The sequence below is a fragment of the Carlito syrichta genome, unplaced genomic scaffold, assembly GCF_000164805.1.
Source record: "Carlito syrichta isolate Samal-C Ts95f unplaced genomic scaffold, Tarsius_syrichta-2.0.1 Scaffold301628, whole genome shotgun sequence".
Classification (NCBI taxonomy): domain Eukaryota; kingdom Metazoa; phylum Chordata; class Mammalia; order Primates; family Tarsiidae; genus Carlito; species Carlito syrichta.
In genome coordinates this window covers 397,244-415,612 of record NW_007245724.1, presented here as the reverse complement: position 1 = coordinate 415,612, position 18,369 = coordinate 397,244, and the positions used below count along the sequence as shown (strand labels likewise).

Below are 18,369 nucleotides of genomic sequence, written 5' to 3'. Positions count from 1 at the left end.
GGGTCTTGAACCCACGGGCTCAGGCAATCCACTCACCTCAGCCTCCCAAAGGCGCGGGATTACAGGCTGAGTCACCAAGCCCAGCTCCATTTACTACTTTTAACATTGGGTACGTTAGTTAACCTCTCCATGAAAGTTTCTAACACGGCATCTAAAACACAGTGAGTGCTCAATTGAGTTTAGTCTTCCCTTCTTTTCTTAAGGCATTTTAAAAGAGTAGGATGCTACTGTTAATAAAACTGATACGTAAGAAAGAATGGACTTCTCTCAATAGTGTTTCTCAAATATCATGGGAGTAAATATTTTTCCAAACTATAAAATGAAAATACGTACTTTTAGACAGTGAAAACCATAGTAAGGCAATAATTTCCTGGTCATATGTACTTATATTTGTAGATGGCCTAAACCCATAAGGGCTGACATAAAATTCAAAAAAGAAAGACAAAGTGGAATTTAATGTTGGGATGAGGTTTACTCAAGGAACATAGCTACTTCATAAAATATATACCTTTTAGTGCAAAGTTCAAACAATATGGTTAACTCCGGAAGAAAAGCAACCAGACAATATCTACTTAAATGCAGACTCCAAATACATTCCAAGGAAACAAACACATTCACCCGGAGAATATAACCCAAAGGGGGACTGCCAGGCTACAGTGTGATGGACGTGGACAGTACTACAGGATGTTCTCAGTGGGGTTTAGGCAGTGATACTTCCTTTTCCTTCTTACCTTTTCCAGTTCTTCTTCCACCGCTTTTTTTTCCCTAATGGCTCTTTCAATTTGGCCTTGTTTTTCAGCACACTCCTATAAATTCAAGTCATATTGTCAATAAGTAGATTTGGTAAAACCTTAGGAAAACTGGGGAAGAAATGAAGAAGTAAAAGAATTTCTTCCTAATGGTAATATCATAGTTACCAAGTCAACTCAAGTAAGGTCATGTTGATTAGAAACAAAACAAAACTCACAGACCTACCTACGCCAGAATTTCAGCAATCACTTCCAGCTAAAGGATGCCAAGGAATTCTAATCACACAGATAAGGTGGGGGATTCCAGGGAGAAGAAAATAAACAGAACCCTTTTCTCTGCTGCAGGTTTTCTTTTGAGACACTCTTATCAAGGATTTTGAAGAGGGAACAGAGAACTGAATAGTGGCACTAAATCCTGGGGACGACCTTGAAGGCTAATTCTAGAACAGCTAATTTTTTCTTTACAAAACTTACAAACTGCCAATGGAAATACTAAACATGTTTTCTTGGCGTGAACATAAATTACTTCTACTCAAAAGGTTTTTTAAAAAAAATTATACATGTTTCAATTAAAATTTTCACAGACTAAAAGATGGTCTTTTATTTGAATCAACGTATAAGAAGTCTGCAATACTCTTTCTCATGAAAAATAAAAAGGGAGAGAGAGAGAAGGGAACCCTTAAGATCTGTGGACCTTGAAAACAGACCTCTTCCTGCAAACCAAGCACACAGGGACGCACCCGCCTGCCAGCAGCAGCATCTGGATGATGTGTTAGATAAAGACACAACACCCTGTGTGGCATTTGGAATGCAGGGTAAGGCTCTCAGCTCATAAAGGCAGGATTCAGGTGCTGCTCACTGCAACACTTTGCAGACACACCGCATCCATGCCAATGACTCGTGACTGTCCCATGCAGTAACAGTGAACTCAGCATACTCTCCCTCACTCTTGGAGGACGCACTTTCCCTTTTATGAGAGAATGAATTCAGGCAATTCTTTACAAAAATGACAAGGTTCAGAAGAAATGTTTGTTCCAAGGCACCAAGGGTGTAAGACTTTTTAGAAAACACACAGAAATGAACAGACTAAAAAAGGGAATTAGTTCTTAATGGAGAAATCTGTTACCTACTGTAACTAGTGTAGACAATTACTTCAGATCAATTACAATCAAATGCACATGAACAGACTGCACTGTGAGCGGGAATGTCTGGCTAAGAGCATTCCTGTGGACACTCGGGGTGCTGGCTGGGATGTGCTCAGGGGTTTCTTCTCAGGGACAGAGAATCTGCGCATCATTTGTACTTGTAAAATCCTTCTCCAGTCTTCTTACCAAGCTTCTTCTCCGCTATCAGCTCATTCAAAGTTGGGCTGGGCTGAAATATGGGGTTTGTTGCATCCATTTCATGCCACCCATCTATGATGAACTTTGTAGTATCCAGCCCAACATAGTCTAAAAGCTCAAATGGGCCCATGGGATATCCGGCTCCTAACTTCATGGCAGTGTCAATGTCTTCCTTGGATGCATCACCTCATTCATACAGCTTGATTGCATCCATTAGGTATGGAATCAGGAGACGGTTCACAATAAACCCATGAGTGTCCTTGCAAGAAACAGGATGCTTTCCAGGGTTTTGCTAAACTCTATCAGAGATTCAAATGTCTTCTGGCTGGTCATGGGTGTTTTAATGACCTCCACAAGTTTCATCGGGTCACTGGGTTGAAGAAATGAAGGCCAGCAAACCGGTCTTGTCTGGTGGTGGCAGTGGCTATGTCTGTGATCTGCAAAGAGGAAGTGCTGCTGGCAAAGATTGTGTATTCAGCAGCAAACTTGTCCAGCACTTTTTTTTTTGAGTTGGAGTCTCACTCTGTCGCCCAGACTGGAGTGCAGTGGCCGCTCCCGGCCACCGTAGCCTCGCTCCAGCGATCCTTCCTCCTCAGCCTTCCACGTAGCTGGAACTACAGGTGCGTGCTACCATGCCTGGCTAATTTTTTGATTTATTGTAGAGATGAGGTCTCACCTGTCCAGGCGGGTCTTGAATGTCCAGCCTTTTGAAGAGCTTGTACTTGACCTTCAGACTCTCCATGACAGCCTCCACCACCAGGTCTGTGCTGTGGACCACGGATGCTGTGTCCGTGCTGGTTGATATGCTGCTCAGGGTCTTCTGCATAAACTCATCACAAGCCTATGGGTTTTCTGCAAACTTCTTCTTTGACACTTTCCTAAGGCTTTCCTCAATTCCTTTTTTGGATTTTGCCAGGATGTCCTCTGATGGGTCTACCAACACTACTGTGTGACCAGTTGCTGCTGCAACCTGGGCGATGCCGGCGCCCATCAGCCCGCTGCCGATGACCATCATGTGCTTGATGATGATTTTCTTGGCAGAGGCCGAGGCGGTGGACGAGGACATGGGGCGGACGAACTGCCTGGTGACGAAGGCCATGGTGTAGCGAAGGCGGCGACAGTGACGAGACCGGGTCAGAGAAGGCACACGCGGCGCAGGCACCAGGGGACGGGCCACCTCCGGGGGCCTCAAAAGGTTTTAATCAGTAAATTCAGCAAGTATATCAACTAGATAATAAAATTTAACATCTTGCTAATGAAACCAAAACAAAAAATATGTAATTATTGGTTCTTCACAATTATGTGTTTTGTTTCTATGTTCACTGTGGAGAATGGATATTATTTTTTATTAATTGCGAGTCACGTTTTAGATGAAGCTGCTTTGCTAACAGTCCTCTACTAATGATATTCAACTACTGTTCTCATAAGTTTATTTTACAGAAGTGTATTTCATTATGTTTTCAAGTTTTAAAGTGAACTTCCAAACTGTTACCCCAAATTAATCTTTGGTTATGATGAAGCTCTTTAACCCTAAATTACAAATCAGATGACAAATTTAAATGTAATCTCCTTTATTAAGACAGGACCCTGGGTATTTAAGCAATACAGCTTTGACGTTCCCTACGGTCATAAAGTAAGTTGCTAACCCAAGAAAAGGCAGTTTCAGAGCGTGAAATTTGGGGTTTGCCTACACCCGTCACTCTTCCCATGTGATTTTTAACGCATTAACAAACGCGTTTTTTCGGATGCTTGCTATCCACCACTGACATGTCTATCTTGGGAGGAAAATATGACAAAATATAAAAGCTTTTTTTTCCCAGGTACTCATGGACTATTTCCAAGATCGCACCATATAAAGTCTCAACAAATATTAAGAACCGACATCATACAGACCATGATCTGTGTCCCCTGCATAAATCAATTAGAAACCAACTATAAAGAAGAAAATCAAATCCCCATGTATGTAGAAGTTCAAAAACAGACTTCCAGAAAAATCATGAATCAAAGAAAAGATCCTAATAAGCACTGCATTTTACTTTATACATTTTGGCATTTTATAATTAATCTTCTTCCTTATTTGCTGTAGATTAATAGCAATCTCCTACGTGGTTGAATAAAAATGTTGCGTATACTTAAGAGAAACTATACTTTACAAGAAAACAGCAGTGCAGTTAGGAATTGTTGGTGGCCTGAAATACACTGGCTCTGAACTTTCTTAACCTATTAAACAATCTGCATGCTAACCTCACATACAAGCTTTCCTCCTTCCTGCAAGCATAACTTTATTTTGGTTTAGCTAAAGTATGCCTAACTTCCTTCCTGAACTTGATGGTATACATAGTCATGTAGATTGTATAGCATTAGTATAGAAAATAAAACTGTTACTTAATAATAGAGAGCAACAGCATATATCAGGTTATTTTATGCTTCCTTCAAACTGTAGCCTAGCTTTTAATGAAAAATCTGCTTTAACATAGCTGAATATGTTTTCCTCCTAACATATCTCTAAATACTTAATATTTCAAACTTTTCCATTAGATGTTACAGCTTTTCCCATAGAATATGAGATCTGATATTTCATAGGTTTAGAAAAGTCACTTAGCCATGAAGTAGATTTTTCACTATAAAGCATAAGAAGCACTTTTTGTAACAAACTGAACTTGTCATTTGCTTTACCCTAAAGTGAGTTTAATATGGCTCTGGTTGTTACACTGCTAACAATTATTTGAAAAATCCCTGCAGGTCTTAGCCAGTCCTTGTTCCTTTAAGAAAAAGAAAGAACAAGTGCTCCGGTTCTTGCAGAGTTCACTATCCATTATAGGACTGTGGACTGGGGTCACACCCTGCTCTCCTCTTCCTTCAAAAGATATGACCCTTTGACAGATCGTCAGCCCTTGGAAGAGAACAAGCAGAGCACCAAGGTGACAGAAGAGGAAGCAAAGTCAGATGACGGCAAAGAGTTAGACACGGCTAACTAGCCACACCGCATCCTAGTCATTTTACTCAATGTCCCCACATCATTGAAAGAAGCAACACTGAAAACAAAAGCGAACACTGTTCCTCGTTCTGTTCCATTCAGGACGCATATGCAGTGATCAAGGGCCCTCACTACAGAGTTTGCAGATGTGGAGAAGATGTGATCCCTCTTCCAGGGTCATTCAGTTGACAGATAATTCACTTAGAAACGTGCAGGACACTGTACTAGGCGATAGGGGAAATAAGACTAAGACTTGGGAACTTTAAGATGCTCACAGCCTAACTGGAGAGAGAAGATTTTCATGGGAAGAGTGTGTGTCATGCAACACACACTAATGCATAATATTTATTATTAGATATAATTCACTGATAAATTTTGCAATAGCAATTAAAAGTGATAAGGAATTCAGAAGAGAGTTTGGGAAGCTGAAAATGTCTTCTCAACTCCTAGAAATTCTTGTATTTTTAATTTTCTTGCAAGCAAGGTTATTACATTTCATGACACCAGGGCTGGAGGTGGTGGCTCGTGCCTTAATCCCAGTACTTTGGGAGGTGGAGACGAGAAGACTGCCTGAGCCTGGGGGTTCAAGACCAGCCTGGGCAACTTGGTGAGACCCTGTCTCCACAAAAGAGTAAAAAAAATTGGCTGGGCTTGGTGGTGCGCCTGTAGCTCCAGCTACTAGGAAGGCAGAGGCGGAAGGACAGCCAGAGTCCAGGGCCTTGAGGCTGTGGTGAGCTGTGATCATGTCACTGCACTCAGGCCTCGGTGACAGAGTGAGACCCTGACTCGAGAAAATAAAACATAAATACGTTCATGACAACATCAAATCTTCGAGGGACGTTTACCCTTCCAGGCCCACCTCTGGTCCACAGGAGCTGCTCCTCTTCCTTCCTGCCACTCATCCTGCAGGCCACTTCCCCAGGAAGCCTCCCAGCGGGCCTCCTTCCCACTGTCACACACTCTCTCTCTCCCTGGTCTCCCGCCTGCATGGACGTGGCAGTGTGCTCAGCAGTGTGCTACGTCAAGGCAGGCGGTGATGGCGCAGAGCGGCCAGGGCCGTCCATCTTTCCTGCCTGCCCACACGTCACAAAACTGCAGCAGACGTGTCCATCTGGATTGTCACCTTTCTCTAGGCACCTTGCCTAGGTCTTGGTTTAATAAGTATCTTTTGAATGAACGAATGCCCAGTAACAGATATCTTGGCCTTTAAAATAAGCAGCATTTGGAAGAAAATGTGGGTCCAGTCTTCTGACATACCATCTGAAGGGCTGAAAGTTCTTCCGCTAACTGAGAAATCTGTACAGCATACTGTTTTGTTACGCTTGCAACCTGTAAATCGAGACATTCACACATTACTTAGGCCTGGAATAAAAATGCTAAACATCTAAGGCATTTAGGTTAATGATTTTGATAAAAACAAAATCGTGACTTTTAGGACATAAAAGTCAGATGACCACACAATGCACTGAATAGCCAAGAAGGTTTCATGAGTGGAAGAAGCGAGAGCAGGACGACATATCAGAAGGACAGTGACCGGCAAATGCTTTGGTCTCAGGGTTCTCTTACACTATAAAAACAGAGAGCCTTTGCTTAGCGTGGAGTCTTTCTATTAACATTTACCATTTACTGTATTAGAAATGAAAACAGAACATCTAAAAATATTTACTCACTAATCCCGTTAAAAGTAACAAGCGAAATCATTCCCTGTTAACATGAATCATGCATTTTTATGAGAACCAGCACATTCTCCAAAACCAAACGTCTTAGAGAGGAGTGGCGCTGCTGGACTTTTGCAAATCTCCTCTGTGTCTGGCTGAACAGAAAACAGCTAGGTTCACACAGCTGCTTCTGCACTGAACCTGCTGTGTGTTTACTTTGGTCAGACACCGTGCAGCCTCTAGAAAGCAACACTGCACACTTGTGAGAGGATGGAGTAAGAACAGCAAGCAGCATTTCCCTATAATTGTGGAAGCAGGTGTGGCCTTGTGGGCTCCTGGACCAGTGTTTTGAGAATGGCTGCCATGGGCAAGTCAGGAGGAAACCAGAATCCCCCACGGAACATGCAATGACTAACTTTGAAGGCATTTCGGAGTCACACCAGAAGAATACTTTGAGAACACACGTCACATCCCAGTGCTGAGTAAAGTACTTTTCAAGGGAACCCTAGTTTGAATTAATGTTGAAACATCTTCAGAAATGGCAATTCGTGGGCACAGAGCATTTGAAGAGTTAGTCGTGTCTCATTAGGATGACTTCTGTGTCAACGATTTTTTCCAATAACCATTCCTACTTTCTAAAATGACTGGCAAGAACACAGATGCCAACGGCATATCATCAGTAAACTTTTATGAGCCAAATGTCTCCTGGAATTTCCTAGTATCTTATATAGAATGGGCTCTTTTTAACATGATGTGAACCTTCTTTAGAACATTTACATGCTGTCATCTGCCTTATGTGAGTTAATTAACATGAATTTTCTTTCTGAAGGCCTGCCGAATATTATATGTGGGTCAATTTTAGCTCTGTTTTAGGTTAGAATTTGAGATGGGCTTTTCCTACGAGTAATAAAAATCAATCTACTCTGTCAGTAATAATAACGGCTAGCATTTGTTGAAGATTAATGTGTGTGAGTACTGCTCAGAGTGTACCTCACTGATTCTCACAATAATCTGAAGGGGTAGTTAGCATCCCCAATACAGGTGAGAAAGACTGATGTACAGAGAAACTAAGTCATACATGTTCCCAGAATACAAACATTTTGGATCTTATAAGCCTAGTCATGTCTGCCTGTCTCTCACATAATTTCTAAAACGCGTTCTTTTTCATCCCTAGAAACGGTGCAGCTAACTTGGGGATTGATGACAAAATTGATATTTTGAATATGTTTGCAGTAACACTGGCAAACTCAGGTGAATTAAACTACTCATGCTTTTTAAAAAAACTGTAGGACTACTGACACTGATGGCACAGCATCAGGAAACCTCTATGCTCCAAAGGGTATATGGAACCTTCTAGAGTTCACATCTGATGGAACACCATGCAAACCTTTGCTCTATGAGCAGGTCCACAAGTCTGTGAGGCAGTTTGCCATGGCCAGGGTTCCACAGTCTATATAAGGACTAATTTCCTTCTTGTACTCTAAGCTCACTTTATATAAATGTCTTCTTCTATAACTTTATGAATAGTATGAATATTTATAAACCAAAGAGTAAGGCAAATGAATAAGAAATAGGAACAGAAGTGACAATGATGGTACCAGCCATGATTTAAAATGAAAAGCAAACAATGTTTCCCCCCCAGAAATTTTATTTGAGAGATATCTGAGAAATAAGCAACTTTTATCTTTTCAAGAAATACACCTCTGTCATTCTTTTTTTCAACTTTACAGCCAGAACAGAAATATGTGACAATTTCTTCACTGTTTTTACTTTAGTCGGTAAAAATAGTAAAGCTATTCTCAATTCAACAGGTTAATTCTACACATCTGAAGAACACTTCACGGATAATTTGGGATTAAATGAAAAGTCAAAGAACAATGCTAAAAATAGTCGATAGCTCTAAGAACTAGATTTGCGTTTTTAATTTTTTTATATACTTTTACATATTTTCCTTTTTTTTACAATGAGCATGTACTACTTTTAATAATAATAAAAAATTTACTTAAAAATCAACTTGGCAACAGTATGGAACACAGTGGGAGCAGAGACCTAGCAAACTGCCTGACACACAGGAAGTGCTCAGTGACCACGTCTCTAGTACGGTTGTGACAGCAGGGAGAGGCGAGGTACGAGGACGTCAACAGGAAAACACCAGGAAGAAATGCGTTGGGAGCAAGAGTGTGAGCTCAGGTCCACACATGCTGGGCTTTGGATGACAGATATGAAAACTTATCTGAATAGGCAGATAATGAGATTCAGGAGACATCTGAAAATTCTGCTTACAGAGATGTTTGGAATAAATACAGAAATCACAAAACTTTTGAAAAATTATCCTGAGTTTATTTAAAGCTTCCTGCAAAAGACAACCTCCATCAACCTTAAAATCAATGGGCGTTTATTTTAGGACCAGAAAATAACTTGGAGGATGCTCACACCAGGAATACTCTGGTAAAACATTGCTATTATTAAAATACATAAAACTTATGAATATTCATTTTTAAAATATCATCAAGAATAGCTTAAGCTAGCACCCAGAATTACAGTACTCTCTGCTTCCTGGATAGGAAGGTTCCTGCAGAAGGACAGGAGGAACGGAAATGCAAACGCCCAGGCCTTACCTCAGTTTTGCCTAAAATGAAAAATGTTACCTTGGGAAGTGACCTAATTTTTGTCAGTGGCAAAGTAACAGATTTCTAAGAAATACTTCTGCAGGAAGAAATAATATACAGTGGCTCTATAGAAGTGAAAACTCTACCATTTAGTTGCTTGGGAGGAAGCAACCATGTTAACTATTTTTATTTTAAATTGATGAAGCTTTTAAAAACCAGCCCAAAACTGCAGTCCACTTGGACAGAAATAATATTACCCACAAAAAACACAGACAAGAAGAAAATGGACACTTTGTTCAATCCAGTGGAGGACTCCAAAGCATCTGCAGAGGGTCTTCAGCTAATTCCTTTAGTCAGATTCTAACCATTTATGTCAGCAATTTCACATATAGCCTTTATAAATATATAGGCAAGTACTTTAACTTCAATTTAAAAGTGCCTAGGCAGAATTTAGTCTTAGGCTGTGACTGATATTCTAAATTTAAATATAATTTAAAAGCCCTTACCTTTTTCTTGGTTCTTACGTTATTCTCTTGTGTAAGCTGATAAAATGTTTCTTTCATTTTCTCGATGTCTTTTTCTTTTTGCTTCTCTTCCAGCAGAGCCTTCAGAAAACAATCATTCCATGTTGGAGATCACATCAGTATTAGTGAAGATAACAATGCATAGAAACCTACACCCTGGCATCCCTTTTCTTGACTTCTCTACACTGTGGGACATCGTCACTTGACTGTCTTGCCTAAGTCACGGGTGACAGTTCGGCTCCTTAACCCCCTCGCCCATCCCCGTCCCAACTAAAAGCATGTTCCTTCTCTTTGGCATGCCATTCGTCCAGTGTTTCCATCACTCTCCTAACTGCTACAGCAAGAAGGCTTGGAATCATTTTTGAATTTTCCATCTCCTTCAAATTCCAGTACAAGCCATCAAATCTAGGTGTCATAGCCTTAAAGAAATGTCTGGGACTTCCCTTTTCCCCACTATTTGGCATTCAAATTATGTTCCTCATTACCTCACACCTTGGTCACTGCAGACGCCGCCTACTTGGCTTCTCTGATCCTTTTCTCTCTCTCCAATAATTTCCATCTCCCACTAAAAGTATGGCCACATTCCTAATTCTGTTGTCAGTCACATTCCATTTCTTTGCTTCTTTTGGGAGCAAAACTCCAAGACCTGTTCCTCTCCACGGCTCCCGGGCTCTCTTTCCACTCCCTCCAGGCAGCCTTTCGACACCACGCCTTAAGTTCATTTCCAGCACCTGTTTGTCAGCAGCGCTAGTGGTCCCTGCTTCCTCCTCCTGGTCTCACTCTCTGCACTTGGCTTTCTGCACAGCATGGTGGGGTGTCCCTCCTGCCTCGGTACTCTCTCCTTTTCAGTCTGCACCGCCAGTTCTTCCTCTCCTGGACATGTTAACACCAGCCTACCCAGGCTCGGTGTCTGGTCCTCTTCTCTATCCGCCCTACCCTTAGTGGCCCAGTCAAATCTCATGGTTTTAAGAATTATTTCTGTGCTGAAAATCCCCAAGTTGACATCCCTAGCCCAAACGTTTTTCTAATCTTGAAGCTCCTCCAATCAGGTCAGACTGAATCACTTTTTAATCAATACATAATAAGTGGCCTGTGTTCTGACCCCACCATCTTCCAAAGGTAGCTTACACATTCTCAAGTCTGTTTTTAAAAATAATGTAAAAAAGAAATTTCCCCAGCTTAAATAAAGTAAGGTAGTGAGAAGTCACGGCTGTTCCCAGGTAGCAGCCCCGGGGGGAGAAGGGGCGGCGAGGGGAGCTATGCCAGCTGAGCTTCCTGCCTTGTTTGCTTGCTGAGTTGATAGAACAAGCAACAGAAGATGGGTGCCTCCAGCAACCAAGCAATGATTAAGGGGAGCTCAGCACTGCGGCGTAGATGGCCTTGGGGAGCGTCCACTGACCTGGGATGCAGTAAGAATGGGACAGGCAGTGAGTGTCCCTATACCTCCTCTATCCACTGTGCCCCACACAAGATGTTCTTTTTTAACGACCTGGTATTAAGAGTGTCCATACAACTGGGCGTCAGAGAGTATGGAGAAACACCTCTGTCCTGGGCTTACTTTTTCTAGCTAACTTAGGTGTTTAGAACAATTCACAAACATATTACGCCTCTTGTGAGCCTTTTAACTATTTCAACAGACGGTATTCAGGCCATAGACAAGAAGATTCATTGAGAGACATGACAAGCACCTTAGTGTTCCCCCAGTTTGGATCCAATTCTATTTTGTTTCTTATTCGAGTCTTAATATTCAACTTAGAGCATGTTTTGCTCATAGTAGCTCTCTTAGAAAATCCTCTACCATGCAATAAAGGAAACAAAACATAGCTTTCCTTTGTATTCTATATTTTTCCTTCTTTCAAAATTGATTAAAGGCAAATCATCAGTATGTATGATTTTATTGGTTCTCTAACAAATTATCTAAAAATAGAAGTAATATTTTAAAATTGTTTGTACATAGCCATTTAAAACCAGGTAGATCATCTTGGCGTGGTGGCTCAGTCCTATAGTTCCAATACTTCTGGAAGCGGAGGTGGGCGGATCGCTCGAGGCCAGGCATTTGAGACCAGTCTGGGCACTTACAGAGACCCCGGTCTAAATGGCAGATGATGGCAACGTTCCGGGTAATTCTAGCGTGTTTCCTAATGTGCTGGTACTGGAGTCTGGATCACCCAAAAGGGCTTCCCTGTCTTCAGGAGCATCTACATTTCCTGGATTCGGAAAGGGCGGCAGGCAGTTTCTTCCAGGGAGCTACAGGCCTGATCCAGGCTGGGCCGGCATCCTCCGTGCCCCGCGTTCCTCCCGGGCTCTGGGAGAAGGGGACGGCCCTCACGACACTGGGGCTGCTCATCGCACGCCCTCCCCAGCGTCTCTTCAGGGGAGAAGGCAGCAAGTGCCTCAGGCCACGGCCCACTCCGCCACCACTGCCTCCTCCTCCTGTACCCTCTATTTCTTAGCAGAGTATTCTGCATATGCTAGAGAGTCCATTGATATCAATAAGGGAATGATTTAATGAGTGCTACATAAGAGATGGCTGCGACATTAAAAACAATCTGTCTACTTTGTGCCTTCAAGAAACTATGTATCCTTTACGTGGAAGTGCTATAAGACAAAAACACTGGACTTAACAGCACAGGAATCACAATTGCCAGAGGGCTTTAAAAAAACAGTGACAGGAGACTCCAATTAAGAAGTCCTTAAGGTCCATGAGGCTTCTGCGTGACTGGAGTGCTTTCGTAGGCGATGAAGGGGAAACAGTGATGAGTCAGGCTCCTCCGACTCAACCGCGTCAAATGCAGGGAACACTGCAGCAAGGTCCTTGACAGACTCTTTATGGCACGCCAGGGCATGAGGGCGAGTCACATGGGGTTGGGGACATAAGGAAAGGCTGATATTTACAGGTCAGTTCCATGTATTTGTGTATTCCTTCATTCACTCACTTATGTATTTGGTTAGAGCTGGGGTCTCCCTCTCTTGTCCAGGCTGGAGTGCCGAGGCACAATCACAACTCGCCACAGCCTCGACCTCCAGGGCTTAGGCATTCCTTCTGCCTCAGCCTCCTGAGTAGCTAGGACTGCAGGTGCAAGCCACCATGTTCGGTTTATTTTTTTATTTTCTGTAGAGACGAGGTCTCACTAGGTTGCCCAGGCTGGTCTCAAACTCCTGGGCTCAGGCAGTCTTCTTGCCTTGGGCTCCCAAAGTGCTGGGATTAAAGGCGTGAGCCACCACGCTGGCTAGATATTTATTTACTGGTTTTAGAAGACCACTGGCATTATATTGTATGATGTTTAGTTTTGCCATCTAAGAATACAGTGTGTCTACCAATGGAGAGAGCAGCAATAGCATTTTCACGCATTTATTCTGCAGTTACTGATTCCCTACCATTAGGTCAAGTGGGGGAGTGCTCAGCATTTCATTATCTGTAAACAAGTTTTCTTACCTGGTTTTTTTGGAGGTTAGCTTCCTCCAGGAGCTGCATGCTCTTCCTGGCTCTTAGGATAGCCTCGTATTTCTCAGTTTCTAACTCACTGCTCTTTGCTTGCAGCTCTCTAGTCTGTTTCTCCAGGTTTATTTTTTCTTCTCTTAATTGGCTGGCTTCTTGGATTGTCACACGCAGTCTAGAAATTAAAAATCACATTGTGAAAGTTAAATTTTTTAAAGGAAAGGAGGGCGGCAGATTTACTGAACATCTATTACAAGGCAGGTACGTCAGTCACTTCCGTGTGGATCTTCTCATTTGGTTCTCAATATGGTTCTATGAAGTAGGTTGTAGTATCTCCATCTTAAAGAGCAACCAACATACCCATTCGATTAAGGTTGGATCGCTAATGAGTAGGGTGGCTGAGACTGAGCCTGGATCTTCTGACTCTACTCACGCTACACTTGCTACAGCATCAGGCTGCATTGCAGTTACATAGTGACGTGATAAAGCAAATCTTTAAGGAATGGGTTGTTGGTGACATTTACGTGGTCTTTCTTTTTTCCTTTTCACTTGGCTGTCCTTTCCTGCTTTCTACCTAGGCAAGCCAAGTTAATGTTCTGATATTTATCCACATTCATATAATCACGTACATACACATACACGTAAATACACAGAGTATATATGCATCTATCCGCAGCATTTAAACTTTGTGGGTTCTAAAAATAAAAGTCGTAGTTGACATCCTTTTCTGTACTTGCTCTTCTCACTCAATAGAACCCTCTGCAGCAGGCCCAGCCAGCAGTCTACCTCAAAGCCTGTTCCTTTCCTACCCTGGCAAGGCCAGCTCATGGCACAGGGCATGTGAGTCTCCCGGGCTCCTGGAGAGGCCAGGCGTTTCCTCACATCTGTGAGCCAGGCGGGTTTGTTTGTTGTCTCTGCACCTTTTTTCTGGTGAGCTGCTTACTTTCTCGCCCCCTTATAAGAATTTTAGATACGACTAGACAGTGCCTCAAGGTCTGTCCTTTATGCTGCAAATATTTTTAGCAAGTCTACTTCTTTGTCATTGGTGTCTATTGACTCTATTTAGGGAAACTTCACCAACTAAAATTTAATACAGCTAAATTTGACTTTTTCTAACTTTTGGGATTTCAGTTTTTATAAAAATGGTCTCCCTCACCACAGATTACTAATGTAATCTCCTAGGTTTCCTCAAAAGATTGCTATGACTTCAATTTTCACCCCTAAATCTTTAATCCTCATGTATTACAGAGGAGTCCAATTTAAGTTCAAGACTGACAACCAGCTAATGAGTACCGTCGGTAACTAATGAATTGAAACGCTCCTGTTATTAGATCTAGAATATGAAAATATCATAATTTACTTACGGATTCGCATGTTTCATTGATGTCTGTCAATTATATGCTATACTAACCCTAATCTGACGGTAGTTGCTATGATGTATTCCATCGTTTCCTCTGCTGTCATCTTGCATTTCTAACTGGCGGAAGATGCCTCTGTCCTCTCCCTCTTCCTCTGCCCACGCCCAAACCCTCCTCCTGCCAGTCGAGGGGCATGTTTTCTCAAGCGTTTGGTATGTTTTGACTAAGCTCATCCCGCCTAAATGTAACCTGTGGGAACCCCTGAGGGCTTGTGCTGAACACCCTTTCCCCTGAGATGTTCTCTTGCTTCTCACACACAGCAGGGCTTGTTGGCACTAACCAGCTACCACTTGCGTTTTTTGGGTTGAGGTTTCAAATGGACAAGCTGCATAAATCTGAAACTCAGCTTCATAGGAGGGCAGGGCCGTAGTTACACATTTCCAGAGAAGGCGGCAACGGTGATCACGGCTTGTCTTTCCATCTGGCAACGTAATGGAAAGTCTTCCTGTTGGCTGTACTTGTCAAAAGGAAGAATTTTTCCTCTTTCAGTCTTTGAGTGAGGGCACGGCTCCTCCCAGGGGTCAGGCCTGCCAGGCAGGAGGAGGGTATCTAGGCCCAGTCTTGGCTTCTTTGTTTAGCATTCTGGTTTCAGTTCCCCTTTTGGTTCTCTGGTTTGTACCCGTGAGGATTCCCAATACATTTAAATGCTCAACTTACAAAAATATACCTCTGTTATCATTTGTCACCAAGACATTATGTTATGCGGTTTACTCAGAATGCTTAGCCAGCCACATGGGCTGCATGTTCGCTGTGAATAATGTCTTGCTCTCCCCCGGCTGAGTCCTAAATCTGGAGTGTGGTACTGAGCTGCTGGTCCACCCAAACATCCACCTCCATCCAACCTTGAGAAGATGTTGGTGGTCTATTACACCTGCTGCAACCGGCTCAGATAATACTGGTCTTTCCCTGAGCTCTGTGTTCTCAGGAAAACAGGGATGGCCAAGAAATTGTCCCACCTGTTCTTCCAAGTCCCCTTGTGCTTTTGTATGCCAGCAAAGGGGTAAGGGCATAAAACAAGCCTGCCCGCACATTCCAGGACAAGTCTGCTCCATCCTTCCCCAGCTCCCGGAGAAACTGTCGCCTCATCTGCCTCTGAGAAACCTCAGACCCCTCCTATTCTTGGGAACACTCCTCATTCATGAACGTTCTCCCAACTGCAACTGCCCGAGTAAAATCACCTCCTCATGCTCCTGTCTGGAACACTTGGTCTTCCACAGTTCTAAAGACTTCTTAAACCAACCACCTAAACCTGGAAATAATTTAAATTGTTTTTCAATCTCTTTCATGTGCCTCCTCCCAAGTGCTCAAAACACATGCAACCTCTGATAGCCTCGCTTTTAAAATGACTCAGGTCTGGGAAATGAGTCTTCGCTGAAGAAAGAAGAAAAAAAGGGATCTGGATTCTGACTGAGTCCTAAATGATGTGCAAATCTGGAAGCTTTCTTTAGTAAATACGGGTGAAGTCTCAAACACCCATTCAGGCAATAGTGGCAGCCAGCCCAGAGCCGACCACACGGTTGAGTAATTCCCTTTCCCTAAGAATTTAAGTTTATGAATGATGGGGCTCAGAAGGTTGGGGTGATTACATGAGCAAGTGATGCTATCAATCAAACTCCATTCTACATTTCCACTTATCTTTTAAAAATCCTATTTTTAATGGGAGTATCCACAACTTTCCCAACTGATAATGTAGCACAAACAACTTAGTGAACATTTAAACTATGTTTATACTTCAGAACACCCTTTGCATCTTTTCAAACTAAGTAAGTATAACACAGTTTTAAGACTTTTGTCATCTACAGAGAGAAGCAGATGTTACCAGATACTGGTCACCCCTAGGGCCTCAGAAGCGAAGACACTGACTGGCACACAGTGGGTGTTCCATTCATGCTGAATAAAGAACACACTTTCCTCTGTGAACATGGAAGTCCTTCTCAGGAGGGAGACTGAACGACCACTCTGACCATGCAAGGAAAATCATGCTGGGAGCTGGTCCACCTCTCTGAGACCCTTTTAAATCCTCCTGTCAGCAGGGTACGAGTACACCCTTCCCGCATGCCGTCACATACCTCCTTCATACTGTCCAGGACAAAATTACCGAAACAAGCAAATAAAAACTATTAAACTTCACTTCTCTTCTTCTCAAATCTAAGTAGACTGACTCCTCCAGGGGTCATACCTGTTTTCCTCTGTCCGTTTTAGTTGGTCTAAACCTCAGACAGTAAAACTCTTAGCACACAAAAGGCGGGTTGGGGACAAATTTATTGTCAACTTTATTATAGACACTGTCAGATGAAAAGATTTTGTTAAACAGATTATTTATGTATTAAATCTGAGTCTCACTCTGTCGCCCAGGGTGGAGTGCAGTGGCATGACCACAGCTCACGGCAGCCTTGATCTCCTGGGTTCAGGCACTCCTCCACCGCAGCCTCCTAAATTTCTGGGACTACAGGTGCATGCCACCACACCTGGCTAGTTTTTTAATTTTTTTGTAGAGATGACGTCTCACTAAGTTGCCCAGGCTGGTCCCCCACTCCTGGGCTCAAGCGATCCTCCTACCTTGGCCTCCCAAAGTGGTGGAATTATAGGCATGAGTCACAATGCCTGGCCTAAACATCCCAAAAGTATTGGCACAGTTTCAAACAGCTCAAAACGGGCTCACTTAAGAGGCCAATACTGCTGTTGAGAGTCATGGTACCAACGGATGATGGCTACGAGGACAGAGATCAGGGATTGCAAATGGGAGCTGGAGGCTACAGAAGACTGGAAGTTCCAGGAACCCAAGGAAAGAGCAGCATGGGGAGAGGCTGACTCACAGCTTGCCGCTGGAGGCCCACAGAAGTGAGGATCAGGCCTCAGTTTGCAGGACTGTGCTGACAGATTACACCCAGGTTGCAGAGAGCCAGCGCTCAGCTCTTGGGGCTCACCCTTCTCGCAGGATTTGTGGCTCGTGAGTCCTAAAGAAGCGTCAAAGGATCCCACTCTTCCCCTTGCCCTGCCTTCTACTCGGGGTTGACTTGTAGGGCTGGACTTGAGGCAAAATCAAGTTTTCTCTGATACCATGATCTTAACATTCTAACCCTTTTTCAAAAGAAACAAAGATTTGAGGATGCTGAAGACCAGCTAGGTTACTCCCAGATCTGCAGGGCGACACCAAGAGGAGGGAGATGGAGGGGGCCCACACTCTGCAGTCCCGACATGCCGAGATCGCCCAGGGCTTGATTCTTTCCAGAAAAGGCTGGACCAAGTTTGGTGCGACCGTTCTCTTCCAAAGTGATGACATGAATTGAAGTACCTAGTAAAGGGTGTACAATCTTACTAGCGGCCACTGCACTCCAGTCTGGGCGACAGAGTGAGACTCCAACTCAAAAAACACAAAGAAAAGAAAACATACATTCTAGTAATTCTCATACATTGAAACTCTACTGTGGAATATTTTGAAGCATACAGACACAGCTAGATGCATTTAACACTTTACCTGATTTCTAATTGTTTTATACTAGATTGTAACTCCTGTAAGCGCCTATCTGATGCTTCCTCTCTTCCTTGGGCAGACACCATGTCCTCCTCCTAGAAATTAAAGAGACCAGAAGCTTACCTCAAGAATGTGAAAACTGAACATACCACCATGTATTTACCATTCGGTTGCAAA

At 43.0% G+C, this 18,369-nt stretch overlaps 1 protein-coding gene and 1 pseudogene across 1 annotated transcript in view; both read right to left on the bottom strand.

Moving 5' to 3' along the window:
• The window catches only part of SCLT1 (sodium channel and clathrin linker 1), a 140,237-nt gene that overhangs the window by 55,106 nt on the left and 66,762 nt on the right, over positions 1-18,369 (bottom strand). Inside the window, exons 10-14 of the mRNA XM_021710888.1 lie at positions 18,196-18,287; positions 13,297-13,474; positions 9,843-9,941; positions 6,327-6,398; positions 732-806 (exon numbers count right to left, since the gene is read on the bottom strand). Coding sequence (XP_021566563.1) covers positions 732-806; positions 6,327-6,398; positions 9,843-9,941; positions 13,297-13,474; positions 18,196-18,287 — 516 coding nt within the window. The remainder of the gene's footprint in view (positions 1-731; positions 807-6,326; positions 6,399-9,842; positions 9,942-13,296; positions 13,475-18,195; positions 18,288-18,369) is intronic.
• Positions 2,043-3,241, bottom strand: LOC103257269 (annotated as a pseudogene).